The sequence below is a fragment of the Oncorhynchus mykiss genome, chromosome 23 (assembly GCF_057628025.1).
Source record: "Oncorhynchus mykiss isolate SJ-2025 chromosome 23, ASM5762802v1, whole genome shotgun sequence".
Taxonomy (NCBI): domain Eukaryota; kingdom Metazoa; phylum Chordata; class Actinopteri; order Salmoniformes; family Salmonidae; genus Oncorhynchus; species Oncorhynchus mykiss.
The window spans coordinates 42,307,109-42,329,594 of NC_143044.1; the positions used below are offsets into that span (position 1 = coordinate 42,307,109).

At 43.0% G+C, this 22,486-nt stretch overlaps 1 protein-coding gene across 1 annotated transcript in view; it reads left to right on the forward strand.

Annotated features, from left to right (window-relative positions):
* LOC110503029 (protein sidekick-2) overlaps window positions 1-22,486 on the forward strand; it is a 581,578-nt gene that overhangs the window by 434,947 nt on the left and 124,145 nt on the right. The window contains exons 3-4 of the mRNA XM_090217501.1: window positions 7,978-8,084; window positions 19,281-19,428. Of these exons, the coding sequence (XP_090073627.1) occupies window positions 7,978-8,084; window positions 19,281-19,428 (255 nt within the window). The remainder of the gene's footprint in view (window positions 1-7,977; window positions 8,085-19,280; window positions 19,429-22,486) is intronic.

The window sequence follows — 22,486 nt, forward strand, 5'->3', positions numbered from 1 at the left end:
AACAGCGGGCACTGTGATGCGACACACACTCAATGTGTTGTGAGATCTCTTGTGAAAGTATTGTAATGTTTAAAAAAATGTAGAACTTGATTACAAATTACGTCATAAAGGAAAACGTCCCTAGCGGGCGGAACAGATATGACAGCTTGTTACACAAAGGAAAAGGGCTAGGTTTGAGTGAAAGAGGGGGAAGACTGAGGGACACAGGGAGAAGCTGTGCTATCGTAAATACAGTATCTGATGCATTCTAAATTACCGCCCATTTGGAAAAGGAAAACGCAATAAATATTTAATCTGAGCTGCGCTTCGGTAGGTTGGTGGTAGATGGAAGGCCGTGTTGCAAAACCGAGTCCTTTGAAGAAAGTCTCTGGTTGTCAATTGGATACGTTGTAGTAACGTCGTTGGGTGATAGACGGGATACTCTGTCTGTTCCTTCGTAACCCTCGTTGCATCTGCTGTTGCTAACTCAATGGCTAGGAGGTATCACTTCTGTAGTGAATAAGAGTTCAAAGTTCATACCATTTGCAACCAAAGCTCACGCTGATGTTATTATCGGAACCATTCTGACATAGGACCGTCGTCCTACATCCTCACAACAGGAGGTTATATTGTCGTCAAGGGCTTAGGAAGGGAGAGGAGGGCGTGTTTGAAAAGTTTTATAGCCCATGTCCCTTCACAGGGGCGGAAACTAAAATCACATTTCCTCCCATCCAGAATAATTTCATATTCAAACATTTAAATTGAACAACAATTCCATGTGAATCCGATAACTCTGATGTGTAGACTTTTCACTGTAGAGTTTATGTCATCTTATCATTGATGAGAATGTCTCCGTTGACAACCAAACTGACATCATATTCATTAACTACCACCGCATATGTTCAATTGTTTGGATTACCAGAATATAGTTAATTTCCCCCCACCTACTGATGTTCTCAGAATCTCTATGTTAACCAAAGGTTTTGCAAATATAACCTCAGTAGGGTAGAGAGAGGAAAAAGGGGGGAAGAGGTATTTATGACTGTCATAAACCTATCCCCCAGGCCAACGTCATGACACTTGGCAACAGCTAATGGGGAGCCACAATAAATACAAATTCAGAGCAAACACCATTGTAAATACAACCCATTTTTATGTTTATTTATTTTCCCTTTTTTTCAATTTTTGTTTATTTCACTTTAGTTTTTTATCAATTTCACTTGCTTTGGCGAATTCAACATATGTTTCCCATGCAGAGAGAGAGAGAACAAACAAACAAACTCTGGTTAAAGTCACCCTGAAGGTTTAGGCTCAAGACTGAGGAGTGAAATCTCCACAGGTGTCCTCAAGGTCAGACTGCGGAGCACAAGCACCACCTCACAGCTTTCTCACCTCCCTCCCCCTCTCTTTCTAAATCCCCTTGCATTGTTCCGGAGAATTCTCTGATTCAATCCTCTCCCTTACCAGTTACTCAAGTTAATGCTACTTCCGTAGCATGTTGCGCTACGTATATGCAAAACAGCCATTCTGTTTAATAGCGCTAGCTGCCAAAACACGTGTCTTAAACGAGAAGTGTCGCTAACGCCGCTAGCTTACCTCTAGCTTACTGTTAGCTCCTAATTAGTCCGTTAACATTAATAGACACCAGAAGTAATTTAGTCCAGTTGCTCTGTGCTCCATGCTAACCCCTGCACTAATATGGTTTGATACCTCATTACGGACTGGTTGTTACAGCCCCCTCTGGCTCCTCCCTCCCATGATCCCCACATCACACTATCGACCCGGGCCCCTGTCAATCAAGGTTTCCTCCTCTCCCTCCCTCGTTCAATCCCTCCCTCCTCCTGGCCCTCTGTCGACCTCTCTTTAGTTTCTTACAGTACCTGCTCAGCCGTGCAATCTGAATGTCTCCCTGCTGCCTTTGCTACAGTAAATTATATAATAATGGGGTAACAGTGAATATGGAATAATTCAAATGCTGTTTCCTGACGAAGAATTGTATTAATTATTATTGAAAATATATCAAGAGGAGTGGAGTTGACAATGTTTCTCCTTATATTATTTTCAACCATATTAGAGGCGGAGGTCCAAGGTCCCTTTCCTCATACCTGCTTCTCCATTGAATTGAGAATCAACCGTGGTGCATCCAAAAATGTAGAAAAACAGTTTTGAATGAAGCACAGAAACACAGTGGACACAGAAACACAGCAGTCAACAGGGTTATTCTATACTGTTCATTGACTACAGCTCAGCTTTCAACACCATAGTACCCTCCAAGCGCATCATCAAGCTGGATGCCCTGGTCCTCAACCCCACCTTGTGCAGTTAGGTCCTGACTTTTCTCACGGGCCGCCACCTGGTGGTGAAGGTAGGAAACAGCATCTCCACCTCACTGACACTCAACACTGGGGCCCCTCAAGGGTACATGCTCCGCCCCCTCCTGTACTCCCTGTTCACCCATGACTGCGTGGCCATGCACACCTCCAACTCAATCATCAAGTTTGTAGATGACACAACAGTAGTGGGCTTGATTATCAACAACGATGAGACTCGGAGTGTGGTGTCAGGAAAACATCCTCTCACTCAACGTAAATAAAACAAAGGAGATGATCATGGACTTCAGGAAACAGCAGAGGGGCAGCCCTCCACAACGAAGGGACAGTAGTGGAGAAAGTGGAAAGTTTAAGGTCCTAGGCATACACATCAACGACAAACTGAAATTGTCCACCCACACAGACAGTGTGGTGAAGTTGGCGCAACAACACCTCTTCAACATCAGGAAGCTGAAGAAATGTGTCTTGTCACCCGAAACCCTGACAAACTTTTCCAGATCCACAAATGAGAGCATCCTATCAGACTGTATCACTGCCTGGTACGGCAACTGCTTGTCCCTCAACCACAAGGCTCTCCAGAGGGTTTCGCGGTCTGCACAATGCATCACTGGGGGCAAACTTCTGCCTTCCATGACACCTATAGCACCCAATGTCACAGGAAGGCAAAAAAGATCATCAAAGACAACAACCACCTGAGACACTGACTGTTCACACTGCTACCATCCAGACCGCGAGGTCAGTACAGGTGAATAAAAGCTGGGACCGAGAGACTGAAGAACAGCTTCTACCTCAATGCCACCAGACTGCTAAACAGCAATCACTAACTCAGAGAGGCTGCTGTCTACATGGAGACCCAATCACTGGCCACTTTAACAAATGGATCACTAGTCACTTTAAACAATGCCACTTTAAATAATGCCACTTTAATAATGTTTCCATATCTTACATTGCTCATATCATATGTATATACTGTATTTTATACCATCTATTGCACTTTGCCTATGCCGCTCGCTTATCCATATATTTATATGTACATATTCTCATTCACACCTTTAGATTTGTGTGTATTAGGTAGTTGTTGGGGAATTGTTAGATTACATGTTAGATATTACTGCACTATCGGAACCAGAAGCACAAGCATTTCGCTACACTCGCATTAACATCTGCTAACGATGTGTATGTGACAAATACAATTTGATTTGATGATTTGATTTGATGAGTGTGAAAAAAATGGTCATCTTCTCTATCCAGTTCCAGGCAGACCTTGGTCCCTTTCTTTCTCCAGATGATGTGTGTCTGGCTGGCCTGTTTGTCATCTTTCCCTCTCTCCTCCTCCTCTCCCCTTTAGCTCGCTGTCTCTCTCTTTTTCCATTTCTTGCTTTCTCTCTCTCTCACACTCTCTCTCTATCTTGCGCTCTCTCTCTTGCTCTCTCTCTCTTTCTCACTCTTCTTCTCTCCTTCTTATCCCCTCTGTCTGGGCAGATCTCTTTACCTTCCCCACTCTATTGTGTCTATTGATCTCCATCTGAGGTCAATAGCTTTTTAAAGCATCAAGATCGAAACTCCAAACTATCCTCCTCTACACTCCCTTGCGTTCCCTCCCTCCCCTAATCCCTCTCTGTCTCACTCCTCTTTTCTCCGCAGCATTGATCCGCAGGTTCAGGGAGTGCTTTCCCACTAGAGTAATTTGTAGCCCAAGGTCTCCAGGTTATGTTCCTTTATATCTAACTTTCGGATCGCAGACAGGAACCGCTAAGTATATAAATGGTTAACTGTAAAGAAAAAGGGGTTAATTTACTGGAGCTATTTACAGAGCCAGAGCTCAGATCATAACTTTAAGGTAATATAATCACTTTTAACTCAGTATTAACTGGATGTTACTAGATAGAAATTAAAAGTTATGACAAGTCATCAGGGCAGAACAAAATCGTTTTGAAGACTTAAAAAAACAATTAGGCCATGAGGCTGTTACATGCTTCTGAAGATGGGTCTGTTAGGTGCCTCTGAAATACCAGAGCTAAACAGACATTGTGAACAGCTCCCCTATTGTTGAGAATGTGTAACTTCAGCCTTGCACAGAGAAGAGATTTGCAGTCCCACAAGTACCCTGATTGTCGACATAAAAGTCCCTTTTTCCTGTTAGACCTTCTCAAACTAAGAGTTTGTGTGGGGAAATGAATATACCAGACACTACCTCACTGTAGGACAGAAAGTAGTGAAATATAATAGACCAAAGGAAAGAGATGTCCCTTTGGTGTAGTGGAGTCTGACCAAAGACCCAGGCATTGTGTTTCATTCCAGTGTCAAACACATCAAGGGATTTTGACCTTTTATTAATCATCATAGAGAGTCCAGATGGTGTCCCTGCTTTCTCTGCATTTCTCCTTTTATGGTAATTTCCTTGTGTGATATCCACCTTCTTTGGTAGCAGACATTTTACTCTCTGCAGCCAGACTCAGAGAGCATGACGACTTGCGAAGTGTTAGTGTCCTATCGTTACGTTGACATTATTACTCCATCCTGCTTATGGTATGGTATTGAATATGATGTGTTAGGCTGTCCCCACATGGGACAGAGTAGGTACTGCAGCTCCATGGGGCGTACATTGAACTCAAGGTCATAGGGAGGGAGGGTGTGGGTGGGCTGTTGACTGGTGGATGTGTACATAACACCTGCATTGCTGATGTTGCTGCTTTCATCTCTTTAGGGTCTGCTTCAGTAACACACTCTGGAATAGATGGGGAGAGCTGTAATTTGTATTTTCAAAATACTTTTCAATCCCATTTCTTTATAATGGTTCACAATTTTGTGGCCCCCTTTCACCCTACATTGATATCAGAAGTCTGATTGCACTATGGTGTGATAAGAGAGTGTGCTAAATGAACAAAATATACATGTAAAGTACCGGTTAAAAGTTGTAGAACGCATATTCATTCAAGGGTTTTTCTTTATTTTTACTATTTTCTACATTGTGGAACAATAGTTAAGACACCAAAACTATGAAATAATGCATATGAAATCACAAATCAAAATATATTTAATATTTGAAATTCTTCAAATAGCCACCCTTTGCCTTACTGACAGCTTTGCACACTCATGGCATTCTCTCAACCAGTTTCAGCTGGAATGCTTTTTCAGCATAATCTGAGAACTTGTTGGCTGCTTTTTCTTCACTCTGCGGTCGGACTCATCCCAAAAGATCTCAATTTGGTTGAGGTCAGGGATTGTGGAGGCCAGGTCACCTGATGCAGCACTTCATCACTCTCCTTTTTGGTAAAATAGCCTTTACACAGCCTGGAGGTGTGTTGGGTCATTATTCTGTTGAAAAACAAATGATAGTCCCACTAAGCCCAAAAATGCTGTGGTAGCCATGCTGGTTAAGTGTGCCTTGAATTCTAAATAAATCAGTGACACTGTCACTAGCAAACCACCCCCACCCCATAACACCTTCTCCTCCATGCTTTACGGTGGGAAATACACATGTGGAGATCATCTGTTCACCCACACCGCATTTCACAAAGACACAGAGGTTGGATCCAAAACTTTCCAATTCGGACTCCAGCCCAAAGGACACATTTCCACCGGTCTAACGTCCATTGCTCATGTTTCTTGGCCCAAACAAGTGTCTTCTTATTATGAGTGTCCTTTAGTAGTGGTTTATTTGCAGTAATTCCTGCATGAAGGCCTGAGTCATACAGTCTCCTCTGAATGGTTGATGTTGAGATGTGTCTGTTACTTGAACTCCGTGAAGCATTTATTTGGGCTGCAATTTCTGTGGCTGATAATGAACTTCTCCTCTAGAGCAGAGGTAACTCTGGGTCTTCTTTTCTGTGGCGGTCCTCATGAGAGCCAGTTTCATCATAACGCTTGATGGTTTTTGCGACTGCCCTTGAAGAAACTATCAAAGTTCTTGAAATGTTCTGTATTGACAGACCTTCATGTCTTAAAGTAATGATGAACTGTCATTTCTCTTTGCTTATTTGAGCTGTTCTTGCCATAATATGTACTTTGTCTTTTGCCAAATAGGCTATCTTCTGTTTAACCCCCCCCACCTTCTCACAACACAACTGATTGGCTCAAACGCATTAAGAAGGAAAGACATTCCACAAATTAACTTTTAAGAAGACACACCTGCTATTGAAATGTATTCCATGTGACTACCTCATGAAGCTGGTTGAGAGAATGCCAAGAGTGTGCAAATCTGTCATCAAGGCAAAGGGTGACTAATTGAAGAAACTCAAATGTAAAATTGAAACACTTTTTTGGTTGCTACATGATTCCATGTGTTATTTATTGGTTTTGCTGTCTTCACTATTATTCTACAATTTAGAAAATAATAAAAATAAATAAAAACATTTGAATGATTAGTTGTTCTCAAACTTTTGACCGGTAGTATATGACCGGAAGTGTATATGTGAAAATGAACAGTTGCAAAGCATGCTGAGTTTAGTTCTATTGAGCGCCACCTCTGAAACAAGGCCAATAATAATACCCAGTGTGCTTTGCAATTCATTTTGGTCAGTTAATGTTCATTTAGCAGCAGGGCCATGTTCAGACCTTTGTGAATAAAAAATGAAAAAATGCCAACCCCCTCCAAAAAATGTATGAATCCGCACTCACAGACTAGCTGAGCAATTATTAGAAGAAGAGGCGAAAGCAGACCAATCTGATGAGGAAAGTACTCAGCTCTTATAAACAATGACCAGCACATTTCCAGGCAACATAAAAGATCGTAAGAAATATTGTAGCCTACCTTGACTATATCCGACCTAACTCCATTTGTTCAACCCTATCAAGTTATCCCAGTGGTTTTAAAACTTTTTATTTTAGTTTTTTTAACCACCCTTTTTCTCCACAATTACGTTCTTGTCTGATCGCTACAGCTCCTCAACGGGCTCGGGAGAGGCAAAGCTCGAGTCATGCACATGCGAACATGCACCCACAATTGCTGAGCAAATGTAGCCTTTCGTTACAGCCATAAAGAGTGATGAGTTTTCAAAACTAAAAATAGGCAACAGAAATAAACTGCGGGGGGTGACACTGTCATGTGGGTGTATTGTTTTTACCCCAATCATGTGGGGGTATTGTAGGCACTCCAATCATGTGGGGGTATTGTAGGTACTCCAGTCATGTGGGGGTATTGTAGGTACTCCAGTCATGTGGGGGTATTGTAGGTACTCCAGTCATGTGGGGGTATTGTAGATACTCCAGTCATGTGGGGGTATTGTGGGTACTCTAGTCATGTGGGGGTATTGTAGGTACTCCAGTCATGTGGGGGTATTGTAGGTACTCCAGGCATGTGGAAGTATTCTAGGTACTCCTGTAATGGGGGGATATTGTCATTGATACAGTACATTCATGTTGGGGTATTGTACGTACTCCAGTAATGTGTGGGTATTGTAGGTACTCCTGTCATGGGGGGGTATTGTAGGTACGTACTCCTGTCATGGGGGGGTATTGTAGGTACTCCAGTCATGTGGGGTATTTAAGTTACTCCAGTCATGTGGGGGTATTGTGTGTTTAGACAAATAATGTTGCTTAAAGCTTACTTCATTTTGATTAATGTATGTATTGTGCGTGTTTCAACAATCTAATGTGTGTGTATCGTATGTGATCCAGATATCTAACATGTGTGTGTGAATGTGTGTAATATGTGTGTGTTTTGCAGGTACTTGATTCCCTCCCTGGACCGTTCCCATGCTGGCTTTTACCAATGTATCATCAGGAACCGTGTTGGAGCCTTACTGCAGAGGAGAACTGAAGTGCAGGTTGCATGTAAGTTGCTGTGACTGTGTGTGGCAGTCAATTCAGGAAGTCAACTAAATTGACAACTTAATAATCATTTACTTTTCTATATTCTGAAAAGTAGAATATAATATTTTAAAGTTTGAAAATGTTTTATTCAAATCACTTCCTGAATTGACATGTTTTTGTGTGTGTGTGCGTGCAAGTGTGTGGGTCTGTGTGCGTTCATGCAAGTGTGTGTGTGTGTGTGTGTGTGTGTGTGTGTGTGTGCACGCTCGTGAAACCAACTGGATTTTGTGTGTGAGTATCCCCATGATGATACTCTGCCTGTTGAGTAAGCAGTGTTACAGAGTATCCAGAGAGGTTCCCTTTGCTAGGCGCTGTTGAAGAGTGTGCCAGCTCCATCTGGGGAGAAAATATCTACCTGCATCTCATTTACTGAGCCTATGTCCCCCCGGACAGCTGTTCCACTCAACCCTCTCATTAGATGGATTATGTTGTGCTGTGGTTTTTATATGACTGCCACTTATTTTATTCCCTTATTTGACAACATCTGTTAATCTCCGGTTGAACCGCAAAGTTTTTAAATGAATGAAAACAATTGTTAATCTAGTACTCCCCTCCCTAGTACTCTGTAGTATTACCATCCCGAGTACTCCCTAGTACTCTCATCCCTAGTACTCCCTAGTACTCTCCTCCATAGTACTCCCTGGTACTATCCTCCCTAGACTCCCCTGCCTAGTACTCCCTAGTACTGGAGGAATTCAGTTGTACAACTGACTAGGTATCCCCCTTTCCCTTTTTTCCCTTACTCTCATCCCTAGTACTCGCAAGTACTATCCTCCCGAGTACTCCCCTAACCCAGTACTCCCAAGTACTATCCTCCCTGGTGCTCCCTAGCACTCTCCTCCCTAGTACTCCCCTAACCTAGTACTCCCTAGTATTCTCCTCCTTAGTACTCCCCTCCTTATTACTCCCGAGTAATATCCTCCCTAGTGCTATCTAGTACTCTCCTCACTAGTGACCCCTAGTACTTCCCTCCCTAGTACTCTATTCCCTAGTACTCTCCTCCATATTATTCTCTCATGCTTTCCTCCCTAGTACTCCCTAGTATCTCCTCCCTCATAATTCCTTGTACTCTCCTCCCTGGTACTCTCCTCCCTAGTACTCTCTAGTACTGTCATCCCTAGTCATCTCCTCCCTAGTACTCTCTGCCATAGTACCCCCCTCTCCGGTACTCCCTGGTACTATCCTCCCTAGTACTCCCCTCTCATGTACTCCCCTCCCTAGTACTCTCATCCCTAGTACTCCCCTCCATAGTACCCCCTAGTACTATCCTCCCTAGACTCCCCTGCCTAGTACTCCCTAGTACTGGAGGAGTTCAGTTGTACAACTGACTAGGTATCTTTTTCCCTTTTTCCCCTTACTCTCATCCCTAGTACTCCCAAGTACTATACTCCCCAGTACTCCCAAGTACTATCCTCCCTAGTACTCCCTCGTACTCTCCTCCCTAGTACTCCCCTAACCTAGTATTCCCTAGTATTCTCCTCCTTAGTATTCCCCTCCGTATTACTCCCGAGTAATCTCCTCCCTAGTGCTATGTAGTACTCTAGTACTAGGTAACCCCTAGTACTTCCCACCCCAGTACTCTATTCCCTAGTACTCCCATCCATATCACGCTCTAGTACCCTCCTCCCTAGTACTCCCTAGTAATCTCCTCCCTCATAATTCCTAGTACCCTCCTCCCTGGTAACTCTTTTCCCTAGTACTCCCTAGCACTGTCTTCCCTAGTTATCTCCTCCCCAGTACTCCCTCCCATGTACTCCCCTCCCTAGTACTCTCCTCCCTAGTTCTCGCCTCCCTAGTACTCCCCGCCCTAGTACTCCCTAATAATCTCCGCCCTACTTCTCCCCTCCATAGTACTCCCTAGAAGTATTCCCAACCCTAGTACTACACTCCATAGTACTCCCTAGTACCCTCCTCTCTAGTAATCAAATCAAATCAAATTTTATTTGTCACATACACATGGTTAGCAGATGTTAATGCGAGTGTAGCGAAATGCTTGTGCTTCTAGTTCCGACAATGCAGTAATAACCAACAAGTAATCTAACTAACAATTCCAAAACTACTGTCTTGTACACAGTGAAAGGGAATAAAGAATATGTACATAGGTATATATGAATGAGTGATGGTACAGAGCAGCATAGGCAAGATACAGTAGATGGTATCGAGTACAGTATATACATATGAGATGAGTATGTAAACAAAGTGGCATAGTTAAAGTGGCTAGTGATACATGTATTACATAAGGATACAGTCGATGGTATAGAGTACAGTATATACGTATGCATATGAGATGAATAATGTAGGGTAAGTAACATTATATAAGGTAGCATTGTTTAAAGTGGCTAGTGATATATTTACATCATTTCCCATCAATTCCCATTATTAAATTGGCTGGAGTTGAGTCAGTGTCAGTGTGTTGGCAGCAGCCACTCAATGTTAGTGGTGGCTCCCTAATACTCCCCTCCCTAGTATTCCCTAGATCTCTCCTCCCTAAGACTCTCCTCGCTGGTACTCCCCTCCCTAGTACTCCCTAGTACTCTCCTCCCTTGTGGCCTTCCCTTGTACTTCCTCACTAGTATCCCCATCCATAGTACTCCCCTCTCTAGTACTCCCCTCCCAAGTAATATTCTCCCTAGTACTCCTCAATACCCCCCTTCCTAATACTCCCCTCCCTAGTATTCCCTAGTACGCTCCTCCCTAGTACTCTCCTCCCTAGTACTCCTCTCCCTGGTAATATCCTCCCTAGTATTCCCTAGTACTCCCTTCCCTAGTACTCCCCTCCATAGTACTCCCTAGTAATTCCCTTCCCTTTGTACTCTCCTCTCTATTACTGCCCTCCCTAGTACTCTCCCCCCAGTACTCCCTAGTTCTCTCCTCTATAGTAATCTCGAGTACTCTCCTCCCTAGTACCCTCCTCCCTAGTACTGTCCTCACAAGTTATCCCCTCCCAAGTATGCCCTAGTTCTCTCCTCCCTTGTACCCCAGTGCCTCGTACTCCCACACTAGTATTTCCATCCCTAGTACTCCATAGTACCCTCCTCCCTTGTACTCCCTAGTACTCCCCTCCCTTTTACTCCCTGGAACTCTCCTTCCTCGTACTCCCCTCCCTAGTACTCCCTGGTGCTCTCTTCACTTGTGCCCCATTCCCCAGTACTCGCTCACTAGTACTCCCCTCCTTAGTACTCCATTTTGGTTCCCTTCCCTTAGTACTCTTCCCTCCAGTACTTCCCTCACTAGAACTCTCTATTACTCCCCTCCCTAGTACTTTCCTACCTAGTTATCCCTAGTACTCTCATCCCAAGTACTCCAGAGTACTCCCTTCCCTAGTGCTCCCTAGTAAGCCCTCCCTAGTACTCCCCTCCCTGGTAATTTCCTCTCTAGTATTGCCCTTTTCGCGTACTGCCATCTGTGGTACTCCCTTGTACTCCCCTCCCCAGTACTCCTCTCAATAGTACTCCCTAGTAAACCCCTCCCTAGTACTTTCTTGTACTTCCTTGTATTCCCCTCCTTAGTAATTCCCTCCAAAATACCCCCCCTCCCTCCCTCTAACTCCCCTCCTTAGTACAGTAAAAACTGTTGAGAAGCCTTTTTGTCCTAGACTTGGCCCTCCGGTACCGCTTGCCATGCGGTAGTAGAGAGAACAGTCTATGACTGGGGTGGCTGGGGTCTTTGACAATATTTAGGGCCTTCCTCTGACACCGCCTGGTGTAGAGGTCCTGGATGGCAGGCAGCTTAGCCCCAGTGATGTACTGGGCGGTACACACTACCCTCTGTAGTGCCTTGCAGTAAGAGGCCGAGCAATTGCCGTACCAGGCAGTGATGCAACCGGTCAGGATGCTCTCGTAGTTGCACCTGTAGAACCTTTTGAGGATCTCAGGACCCATGCCAAATCCTTTTAGTTTCCTGAGGGGGAATAGGTTTTGTCGCGCCCTCATCACGACTGTCTTGGTGTGTTTGGACCATGTTAGTTCGTTGTTGATGTGGACACCAAGAAACTTGAAGCTCTCAACCTGCTCCACTACAGCACCGTTGATGAGAATGGGGATGTGCCCGGTCCTCCTTTTCCTGTAGTCCACAGTCATCTCCTTAGTCTTGGTTACATTGAGGGATAGGTTGTTATCCTGGCACCACACGGCCAGGTCTCTGACCTCCTCCATATAGGCTCATCATTGTCGGTGATCAGGCCTACCACTGCTGTGTCGTCGGCAAACGTAATGATGGTGTTGGAGTCGTTCCTGGCCATGCAGTCATGTGTGAACAGGGAGTAGAGGAGGGGACTGAGTATGCACTCCTGAGGGGTCCCAGGTGTTGGGGATCAGCGTGGCAGATGTGTTGTTACCTAGCCTTACTACCTGGGGGCAGCCTGTCAGGAAGTCCAGGATTCAGTTGCAGAGGGAGGTGTTTAGCCCCTGGGTCTTTAGCTTAGTGATGAGCTTTGAGGGCACTTTGCTGTTGAATGCTGAGCAGTATTCAATGAATATGATCTTACATAGGTGTTCCATCTGTCCTGATGGTAAAGGGCTGTGTTGAGTGCAATATAGGATGCATCATCTGTGGATATGTTGTGGGCGGTATTCAAATTGGAGTGGGTCTAGGGTTTCCTAGATAATGGTGTTGATGTGAGCCACGACCAGCCTTTCAAAGTACTTTATGGCTACAGACGTGAGTGCTACGGGTTGGTAGTGATTTTGGCAGCTTCCCTTCATGTTCATGGCCTCTAGGAAGAGGGAACGCAACGCCCTGCTACAACTCAACTCCCCGTGGAGTGTAAGATGAATGGGACTGTAGGTGCTGGTAAGGATGACAAAGGCAGAGAATTTACCGTTTACAGGGAATTTATTCCTTCACACAGTAATTTTGAGAAAAAGGGGCTGGACGAAACCAAAGCAAAGAAAGTTAAAGTTAAAGCACCCCCTCTCCTACCTTACCTGCCTACCCACTACTTACCTAACTAGCACCACCTGGTGAGCTAACCAAAATACAAGCGGTGGTCATCCCAGGTCTTACCTAGTGTGCATAGACAGTAAATACTACGGGTTATGTATGCCCACAGGCCTCTTGCCTAAGCACTCCCTAGGTGCCTTCCCCTCCCCCCCTGGGAACAAATGAAAAATAATAATACAAACGTAAGTAAACAATTTCAAGAATCAAAACACTGCGTCCTATTTGCACACACATACCTCAGATCAGCGGCTTCAAAATACTTAACAAAAACCTCTCTGAGCAACAACCAACACAGGACATAACCATGTGCTCTCTCTCTGAGCAACAACCAACACAGGACATAACCATGTGCTCTCTCTCTGAGCAACAACCAACACAGGACATAACCATTTGCTCTCTCTCTGAGCAACAACCAACACAGGACATAACCATGTGCTCTCTCTCTGAGCAACAACCAACACAGGACATAATCATGTGCTCTCTCTCTGAGCAACAACCAACACAGGACATAACCATGTGCTCTCTCTCTGAGCAACAACCAACACAGGACATAACCATGTGCTCTCGCTCTGAGCAACAACCAACACAGGACATAACCATGTGCTCTCTCTCTGAGCAACAACCAACACAGGACATAACCATGTGCTCTCTCTCTGAGCAACAACCAACACAGGACATAACCATGTGCTCTCTCTCTCTGAGCAACAACCAACACAGGACATAACCATGTGCTCTCTCTCTGAGCAACAACCAACACAGGACATAACCATTTGCTGTCTCTCAGCAACAACCAACATACCTCATACCTACTAATAAGCTCTCCCTAACAAAGGAACACTGGATTTTCTAGCTGGAGAAGGAATCTGTAATGGGATACAGCTGTATCCTCTGACGAGAGGGCGGGGTCAGCTCCAAATAGCAAAGGGGCTGACCAATCAGCTGCTTGAGGGATTCCAGGAAGCCATTTCCTGAAACATATACAAACAAACCCACAAAACAGAAACTGGGGAACATAACAGTCCCAGTCTCAAATCTCTGGAAAACTGAAACAGTTTTCCCTCAAGTATTTCCCCGTATTTAGCGCCATCCATCATATCTTCAATTCTGACCAGTTTCCCAGTCCCTGCCGATGAAAAATATCCCCACAACATGATTCTGCCACCACCTTGCTTCACTGTAGGGATGATGTTCAGGGGTGATGACAGGTGTTGGGTTTGCGCCAGACATAGCGTTTTCCTTGACGGCCAAAAAGCTACATTTTTGTCTCATCTGACCAGAGTACCTTCCATATTTTTGGTGAGTCTCACACATGCCTTTTGGCGAACACCAAACATGTGTGCTTATTTTTTTCTGGCCACTCTTTCGTAAAGGCAAGAGGTGGACTTTATTGAATTAATTATGTGACTTCAGAAGGTAATTTGTTGCACCAGATCTTATTTAGGGGCACCACTTTTTTGTTTTTGTATTTTTTAGAATTTTTTTGAAACAAGTAATTTTTTTAATTTGCCTTCACCAATTTTGACTACATTCTGTATGTCCATTACATGAAATGCAAATAAAAATCTGTTTAAATTACATGTTGCAGTGCATCAAAATAGGAAAAACGCCAAGGGGGGTGAATACTTTTGCAAGGCAATGTACATTTTTAATGTCCCGTTGGCAGGATATTCGTGATCGTAATTAGCCTTTTTCGTTGTCCAATGATTGTATGTTGGCTAATAGGACTGATGGTAGAGGCATATTTCCACTCGCCATCGAATCCTTACAAGGCACCCCGACCTACATCCCTCTGTCTCTCTCTCCTGCGAATAAGGGGGATTTTAGCCTTGTCAGGTGTCTGAAGTAAATCCTTTGCGTCCGACTCGTTATAGAAAAAATCTTCGTCCAGTATGAGGTGAGTAATCGCTGTCCTGATATCTAGAAGCTATTTTCGGTCATAAGACACGGTGGCAGAAACATTTTGTACAAAATAAGTTACAAACAATGCGAAAAATCACACACAATAGCACAATTGGTTAGTAAAACGGCAGCCATCTCCTACGCCGCAATTATTCTAATGTTAAGTCACTTCACGACAATTCTATTTGAAAGAAAAAGCTAGAGAGCTGGCCACCATCTACCACTACATTCAGGGTCTATTACATCTCTATAGTTCAATGTCTAAAGGCTTATGCATGTATCAATAGTATTATTTCTAAAATGTGTGGTAACTTTATATACTGTTTGATGTATTATTCACATGGGGTTAGAAAGATTCTATTTTTAGGTTCTTAACCTCTACTTGGTAGGGAAACTGACAGAAACGTACCTTTTTGAGTCCCCAGCTCTGTGTCTTTCATGACTTGTAGCTCAACTAGGCCTACAGCATCAGTGACAGCCACTGCTCAAGCATATAGTCTCATTTGAACAACCTTGTGGACTGTAAAGAGTCTAATCTACTAAAATAATCTACTATTCTTTACCAATCCTTTATTTAGTTTGAGGTGACAATGACTGCGTTTATACAGGCAGACACATTTTTTCACCAACTATTCTTTTGACCAATCAGATGAGCTCTTTTGCCAATAATTGGAGAAATATCATAATTGGGTAGCCTGTGTAGAAGGCAGTTAATGTTAGTTGACGACATTGCTATGTTCAGCTTGGAGGTAGCAAAGCTACATTGTGAAGTTGTACAGTTTTTACTGCATCTTCTCCTAAGGATGTTAGAACATTGATTTATTACCGATACAATGTTTGACTTTAAAATGCACCAAAACAAATATGATTATGTACAATAAAGAAAGTCTGAGAAAGACAAGAAGACTGCATTATAATGTGAAATATACAGTAAGTAATATGAACATGACAGTCACAGTAAATCAGTTATATTGTTGCCATAGCACCATGAAGCAGCCTACATTAAGACCCCCCACCCCTCCATTTGCCTTCAGAACAGCCTCAATTTGACGTGGAATGAACTTTATAATGTGAGCGGACCAAGTAATTGGGCGTCACTCTAAAGCGGGAAGGTGGAATAAACGAGTCAGGAGTAAGTTTTCTTGATTGAACACAGTTCTCTATTGAGGGCATTGGGTCAACACAAACACTCCAACATAATCAATGAAAATCTTCCAAGGAAAAACATACATCTTCTTCTCCAGATGAAACAGGAACACAATAGGATTATCTTTAAACTACAACAAAAAGTCACGGGATTGTCACCGTCTTAGTGGTTCTTCCTGGATAGCTCCTCTCTCTCGGTGGCCATCTTCCAGAGATAGTTTCCCCCCCCCCTCTCTGCTGGTTTCATTCTCTCTCTTATAGGGGAAGGAGAGTATGTCATTAGTACCGTCAGCTGTGCTTAATTGCCTCTGGTTACCTTGTCTCCCATGCCTTGTTGGGCTACTATCCATGAGCCCAGCCTGCCCTCTGGTGGTCCTTCCACAATAAGGTGTCGAAAGTGTTCGACAGGGATGCTGGCCTATGTTGACTACAAAGCTTCCGACAGTTGTGTCAAGTTGCCTGGATGTCCTTTGGTTGGTGGACCATTCTTGATACACACGGGTAACTGTTGAGCGTGAAATACCCAGCAGAGTTGCAGTTCTTGACACACACTGGTGAGCCTGACACCTACTACCATACCCTGTTCAAAGGCACTTAAATATGTTGTCTTACCCATTCACGGTCTGAATGGCACACATACACAATCCATGTCTCAATTGTCTCTAGGCTTAAAAATAATTATTTAATTAACCTGGCTCCTCCCCTTCATCTATTTGATTTGAAGTGGATTTAGCAAGTGACATCAATTAGGGATCATGGCTTTCACCTGGATTCACCTGGTTAGTCTATGTCATGGAAAGAGTAGGTGTTCATAATGTGTTGTACACTCAGTGTATCTATTTAATTTGTTTAGAGTTTTTTACATGAAAACAATTCAGTGATGGTTTTTGAGTTCAAATATATTGTAGTCTTGACTCATGGAGTTGCTGGACTCAGTTTGTGTTGCTTCAAATGATGCAGCAACACAGCACTGTTTTTTCTTCCATGTGCCCTTGTTCCCTGGGTGTGAACCCACATATTGACTCTCTAGGTACATGAACAGCCACTTATAGTCAGTGGTCTAAGGTCACTAAGGTCACTGCATCTCAGTGCTAGAAGCATCACTACAGACCCTGGTTCGATTCCAGGCTGTATCACAACTGGCCATGATTGTGAGTCCCATAGGCCCGCACGCAATTGGTCCACCATCGTCCGGGTTAGGGTCTGGCCGGGATAGGACGTCATTGTAAATAAGAATTTGTCTTAACCATTGTGTAGTCTTAAAATTAGGTGTGCTCCCCTTCTCCTAAGGGTAGAAAATGACCCGCCTTCACTAAACCCCTAAAATAAAGCAGTTTAATTGAATTTTAAATGTCAAATCTATTTTGCATGAAGAAACAACTAGTCATTCATCACAAACTTTGTGAATATTTGGGTTTTCCCTCTTCACAATGCAGAAAGACTGCATTTATCAGTGGACACCACTCATTTTTATTACAACACACCTGTCATAATTGTTTTCTTTACTAAAGTAGAAATGTATTATTATTATTATTATTATTATTATTATTGCTAAAGGTACTGCATAGGTGTAAACATAATTTTTTTAGCAAGAGATAGCACTTGTATGGCCTAAGAAAGTAGCAGAAATGTGCAGAAAGTAGTTTTGAATGCATTTTAATGAAGGGAAACAATAACAGTCTTGAACTGTTTTGGCAACATAGTGACATATTCTTATATACTGTACAATGAGGAATTCAACTACAAAATACTAGTCCTCTTCCATTTTTTGAAGAATTGCCCCCAGCCACAAGGTGTATAAATAACAACAATAAATAATAATAAGTAAATAAGATAATAGATACGAAACAAAAATATAAAGAACAAAGATCAATCATCTTTAATTATAACATGTAGGACAGTATGCTAGTGTGTGTGCATGGACTTGGCAGATTTATTTCTCACATGGGCAGCACATAGTATTTGTTTTACAGTCCTTCTTTAGGGGCAGAATTGACATCTCCTCCACTTGCTGCCCCAGCTGCATCCTCATGTGGATCAGGACAAGATTCAGCCCCCTGAACAGCTTTCACAAGTGCTGCAGAGGCTGCTGTGCGGGGGAGACGCTTTCTTTTTTGAATAGTGCCTTTCTTAGCTGCTCCAGGAACACCCTCCTCTTGTTCCGCTTATCAGGCATCCAGGTAGAGTTGATCTTGTTCCATATCATGAAGGCATTGTATGAGGACACATCAATGGCGTTATGGAAGATGACCAGGGGCCAGCGGGCAGTCATCCTCCCGCAGCTGTAAGTTCCAATCTCCTTGTCCAGGTTGTCCACACCTCCTTTGTTGTGGTTGTAGTCCAGGAAGATGGCTGGCTTCCTGTCCTCACGATCACTGATCTCAGGTGTTTTGTGCAGTGACCACATTCCTGTTCCTCTTTGGGAGGTAAGAAACTAGAGTGGTGGTGGGGGTGAAGGCAAACTTTGATGAGAAGGTCTCTCTCCCCCTTGTTGTGATGAGCGCAGGGGTGAGCTATGGCTTGTTATTTCTAACTGTGCCAAGCATGGTGATCTTCCTCTTCAGGAGATGCTGGCTGAGTTCAATCAGTAGAACACATGATCTCAATTTATCATTATTGTGTGTGTGTGTGTGTCTTTGTGGTTTTTGTGGTGTGTAAATTATTTTATAACTGCTGCATTAAAGATGACCTTAAGACTATCTTTGTACCCTGGTGGTGTACAGCTTTCATGGAAATATTAACAAGGTGATGTTTCACTTTTTCTAATGTTGGGGTCACAAATTGAAAAAAAATGTCATTTAGGGGGTTTTGTCTGCTGTTAAACATAGTGGTGGGTCATTTTTACCCATAAGACAACACAAGGGTTAATTGACTTGCCTAGTTAAATAAAGAAAAAAAATATATTTAAAAAATACATTTGTTAGTGGTGTTGTGACAGATTTATCTGAGTCAATCCATGTTCTCCCCGCGTTCCCTCAGTGAGTCACTACATCAACAGTCCCACTGCCTCAGTATGTGACAACCAATCACAGGCTGTGTAAAACCAACTCAGTCCACAAAACAGATGTTGAAAAAAACAAAGGAAACAAAGGATCAAGTTTGAGAGAGAATATTCTCCCAACGACTAACTAAACATTTATTTTTCTTTCTTTCTCTTCTTTCTTCATTTAGTTATGGGCGGTTTTGAGGAGGGTGAGCGTGCCCAGTCGGTCTCTCAGGGAGAGGGGGCAGTGGTTCCCGCTCCACGCATCAGGAGCTTTCCCCAGCCGCAGGTCACATGGTTCAGAGACGGACGCAAGATACCGCCCAGCAGCCGCATGTAAGATGCATGATGATGATGATGTCTCTTATGCAGCTATCTCTCTCTCTCCCACTCTCTCTCTTCTTCTCTCTCCAACTCTCTCTCTTCTTCTCTCTCCCACTCTCTCTTCTTCTCTCTCTCTCTCTCTCTCTCTCTCTCTCTCTCTCTTCTTCTCTCTCCCACTCTCTCTCTTCTTCCCTCTCCCATCTTACCTCAAGATGCTGTCTATTTGATAAACAATAGCTATGTTGTCTATTATGTGTTAGTGTGAATGGGTTGTTCATTCTATTGTATTTCATATCAGCTGGCTCCATCTGTGTGTTTTATGTGTCTAAGGTGCCGTAAGGTTGTTAGTGCCTGTGTCTGAGAGTGACATGGAGGACAGAGAGATGAAGAGAAAGGGAGAGAGAGACAGAGCGTGATAGATTGCATGTTCTGTCTGTTTGTAACTATGTCTCCATCACTTGAAAGAGGTCTCGGCCTCAGTGAAATGTACTCCCAGGGCCTCTCCTCTACTCTCCATTTATTCTGCCCTCTAATGGAGGCGAGGCAGCGAGGGAGACTTGTTTACCAGTTTAGAGAGAGGCCTAGTACTGTCAGACTACATTGGGGCTAGATAGGGGCTTCTGAGAGAGGGGATAGGAGTGTGGGGCTCTGAGTGCCTGGTGGAGCCACTGAAAGCCTCAAATGGGATTCTTGTCTTGGCATTCTACCTCTTAAACTAAAAAAGGGGACAAATAGAGAGGTGCTTTTGGAAAGAGGTCTCTCTGGCTCTCTCACTGGCTCGGCAGCCCCGAGTGGGAGACTGGGAGACTGGGAGCAGTGCTTATTTACAGTGAAAGGATTGGCCCCAGACATACAGTACCAGTCAAAACATTGTAGAATAATAGTTAAGACATAGTTAAGACATCAAAACGATCAACTAACAAATATAGAATAATGTACTAAGCAAAAAAGTTTTAAACAAATCAAAATATATTTTATATTCTTCAAATTAGGCACACTTTTCCTTGATCAACAGCTTTGCACACTCTTGGCATTCTCTCAACCAGCTTCATGAGGTAGTCACCTTGAATGCATTTCAATTAACAGGTGTGCCTTGTTAAAAGTACATTTCTAGAATGTATTTCCTTCTAATTAATGCGTTTGACCCAATCACTTGTGTTATGACAAGGTAGGGGGGTATACAGAAGATAGTCCTATTTGGTAAAAGACCAAGTCCATATTATGGCAAGAACAACTCAAATAAGATAAGATAAATGACAGTCCATCAATACTTTAAGAAATTAAGGTCAGACAATTTGGAGAATTTAAGAAATGTGAAGGTTTCTTCAAGTGCAGTCTCAAAAACCATCAACTGCTTTGATGAAACTGGTTCTCATGAGGACCGACACAGGAAAGCAAGACCCAGAGTTACCTCTGCTGCTGAGGATAAGTTCATTAGAGTTAACTGCAACTCAGAAATTGCAGCCCAAATGAATGCTGTTCAGAGCACACTTCATGAATCAGGCCTTCTTGTCGAATTGCTGCAAAGAAACCACTGCTAAAGGATATCAATAATAAGAAGAGATTTGCTTGGGCCAAGAAACACGAGCAATGGACATTAGACCGGTGGAAATCTTGGATTTTAGGTTCCGACCGCAGTGTCTTTATGAGACTCAGAGTAGGTTAACAGATTATGTCCACATGTGTGGCTCTCTCTCTCAATGCCAAGGGGCTTCATTGGCATGGGAAAAATGTCTACATTGCCAAAGCAAGTGAAATAAACAATAAACAAATGTGAGAAGAAACGTCATCAAAAAACGATTCAAAATTCGTAGTAAATACTACACTCAAAAAGGTTTCAAAAGATAAAGACATTTCAGCTGTTATATTATCAGATATGGACAGTGTGTTAGCAATGTGCAAATAGTTGGAGTATGAATAGTGGGGGAAGAAAAATTAACAGATAAATATGGTTGGTATTTACAATGGTGTTTGTGCTATACTGAATGCCCTTTTCTCATGGCAACGGGCCACAAATCTTACTGCTGTGATTGCACACTGTGGTATTACGCCTAACAGATATGGGAGTTATCAATGTTTGGTTTGTTTTCAAATGATTTGTTGGTCTGTGTGATCTATGGGAAATATGTGTCTCTAATATGGTCATACTGAAAGGAGGTTAGCAAGTACAGCTCAGTTTCCACCTACAGTTGAAGTCGGAAGGTTACATACACTTAAGTTGGAGTCATTAAAACTTGTTTTTCAACCAAACCACACATTTCTTGTAAACAAACTATTGTTTCGGCAAGTAGGTTAGGACATATATTTTGTGCATGACACAAGTAATTTTTCCAACAATTGCTTACAGACCAAATATTTCACTGATAATTCACTGTATCACAATTCCAGTGGGTCAGAAGTTTACATACACTGAGTTGACTGTGCCTTTAAACAGCTTGGAAAATTCCAGAAAATGATGTCATGGCTTTAGAAGCTTCTGATAGGCTAATTGACATAATTTGATTCAATTGGAGGTGTACCTGTGGATGGCCTACCTTCAAACTCGATGCCTCTTTGCTTTACATCATGGGAAAATCAAAATAAATAAGCCAAAATCTCAGAAAAAAAATGTAGCCCTCCACAAGTCTGGTTCATCCTTGGGAGCAATTTCCAAATGCCTGAAGGTACCACTTTCATCTGTACAAACAATAGTACGCAAGTATAAACACCATGGGACCATGCAGCTGTGATACCACTCAGGAAGGAGACACGCTCTGTCACTACAGATGAACATACTTTGGTGCGAAAAGTGCAAATCAATCCCAGAACAACAGCAAAGGACCTTGTGAAGATGCTGGAGGAAACAGGTACAAAGTATCTATATCCACAGTAAAACAAGTCCTATATTGACATAACCTGAAAGGCTGCTCAGCAGGGAAGAAGCCACTGCTCCAAAACCACCATAAAATAAGCCAGACAACTGTTTGCAACTGCACAAAGATCGTACTTTTTGGAGAAATATCTTCTGGTCTAATGAAACAAAAATAGAACTGTTTGGCCATAATGACCATCGTTATGTTTGGAGGAAAAA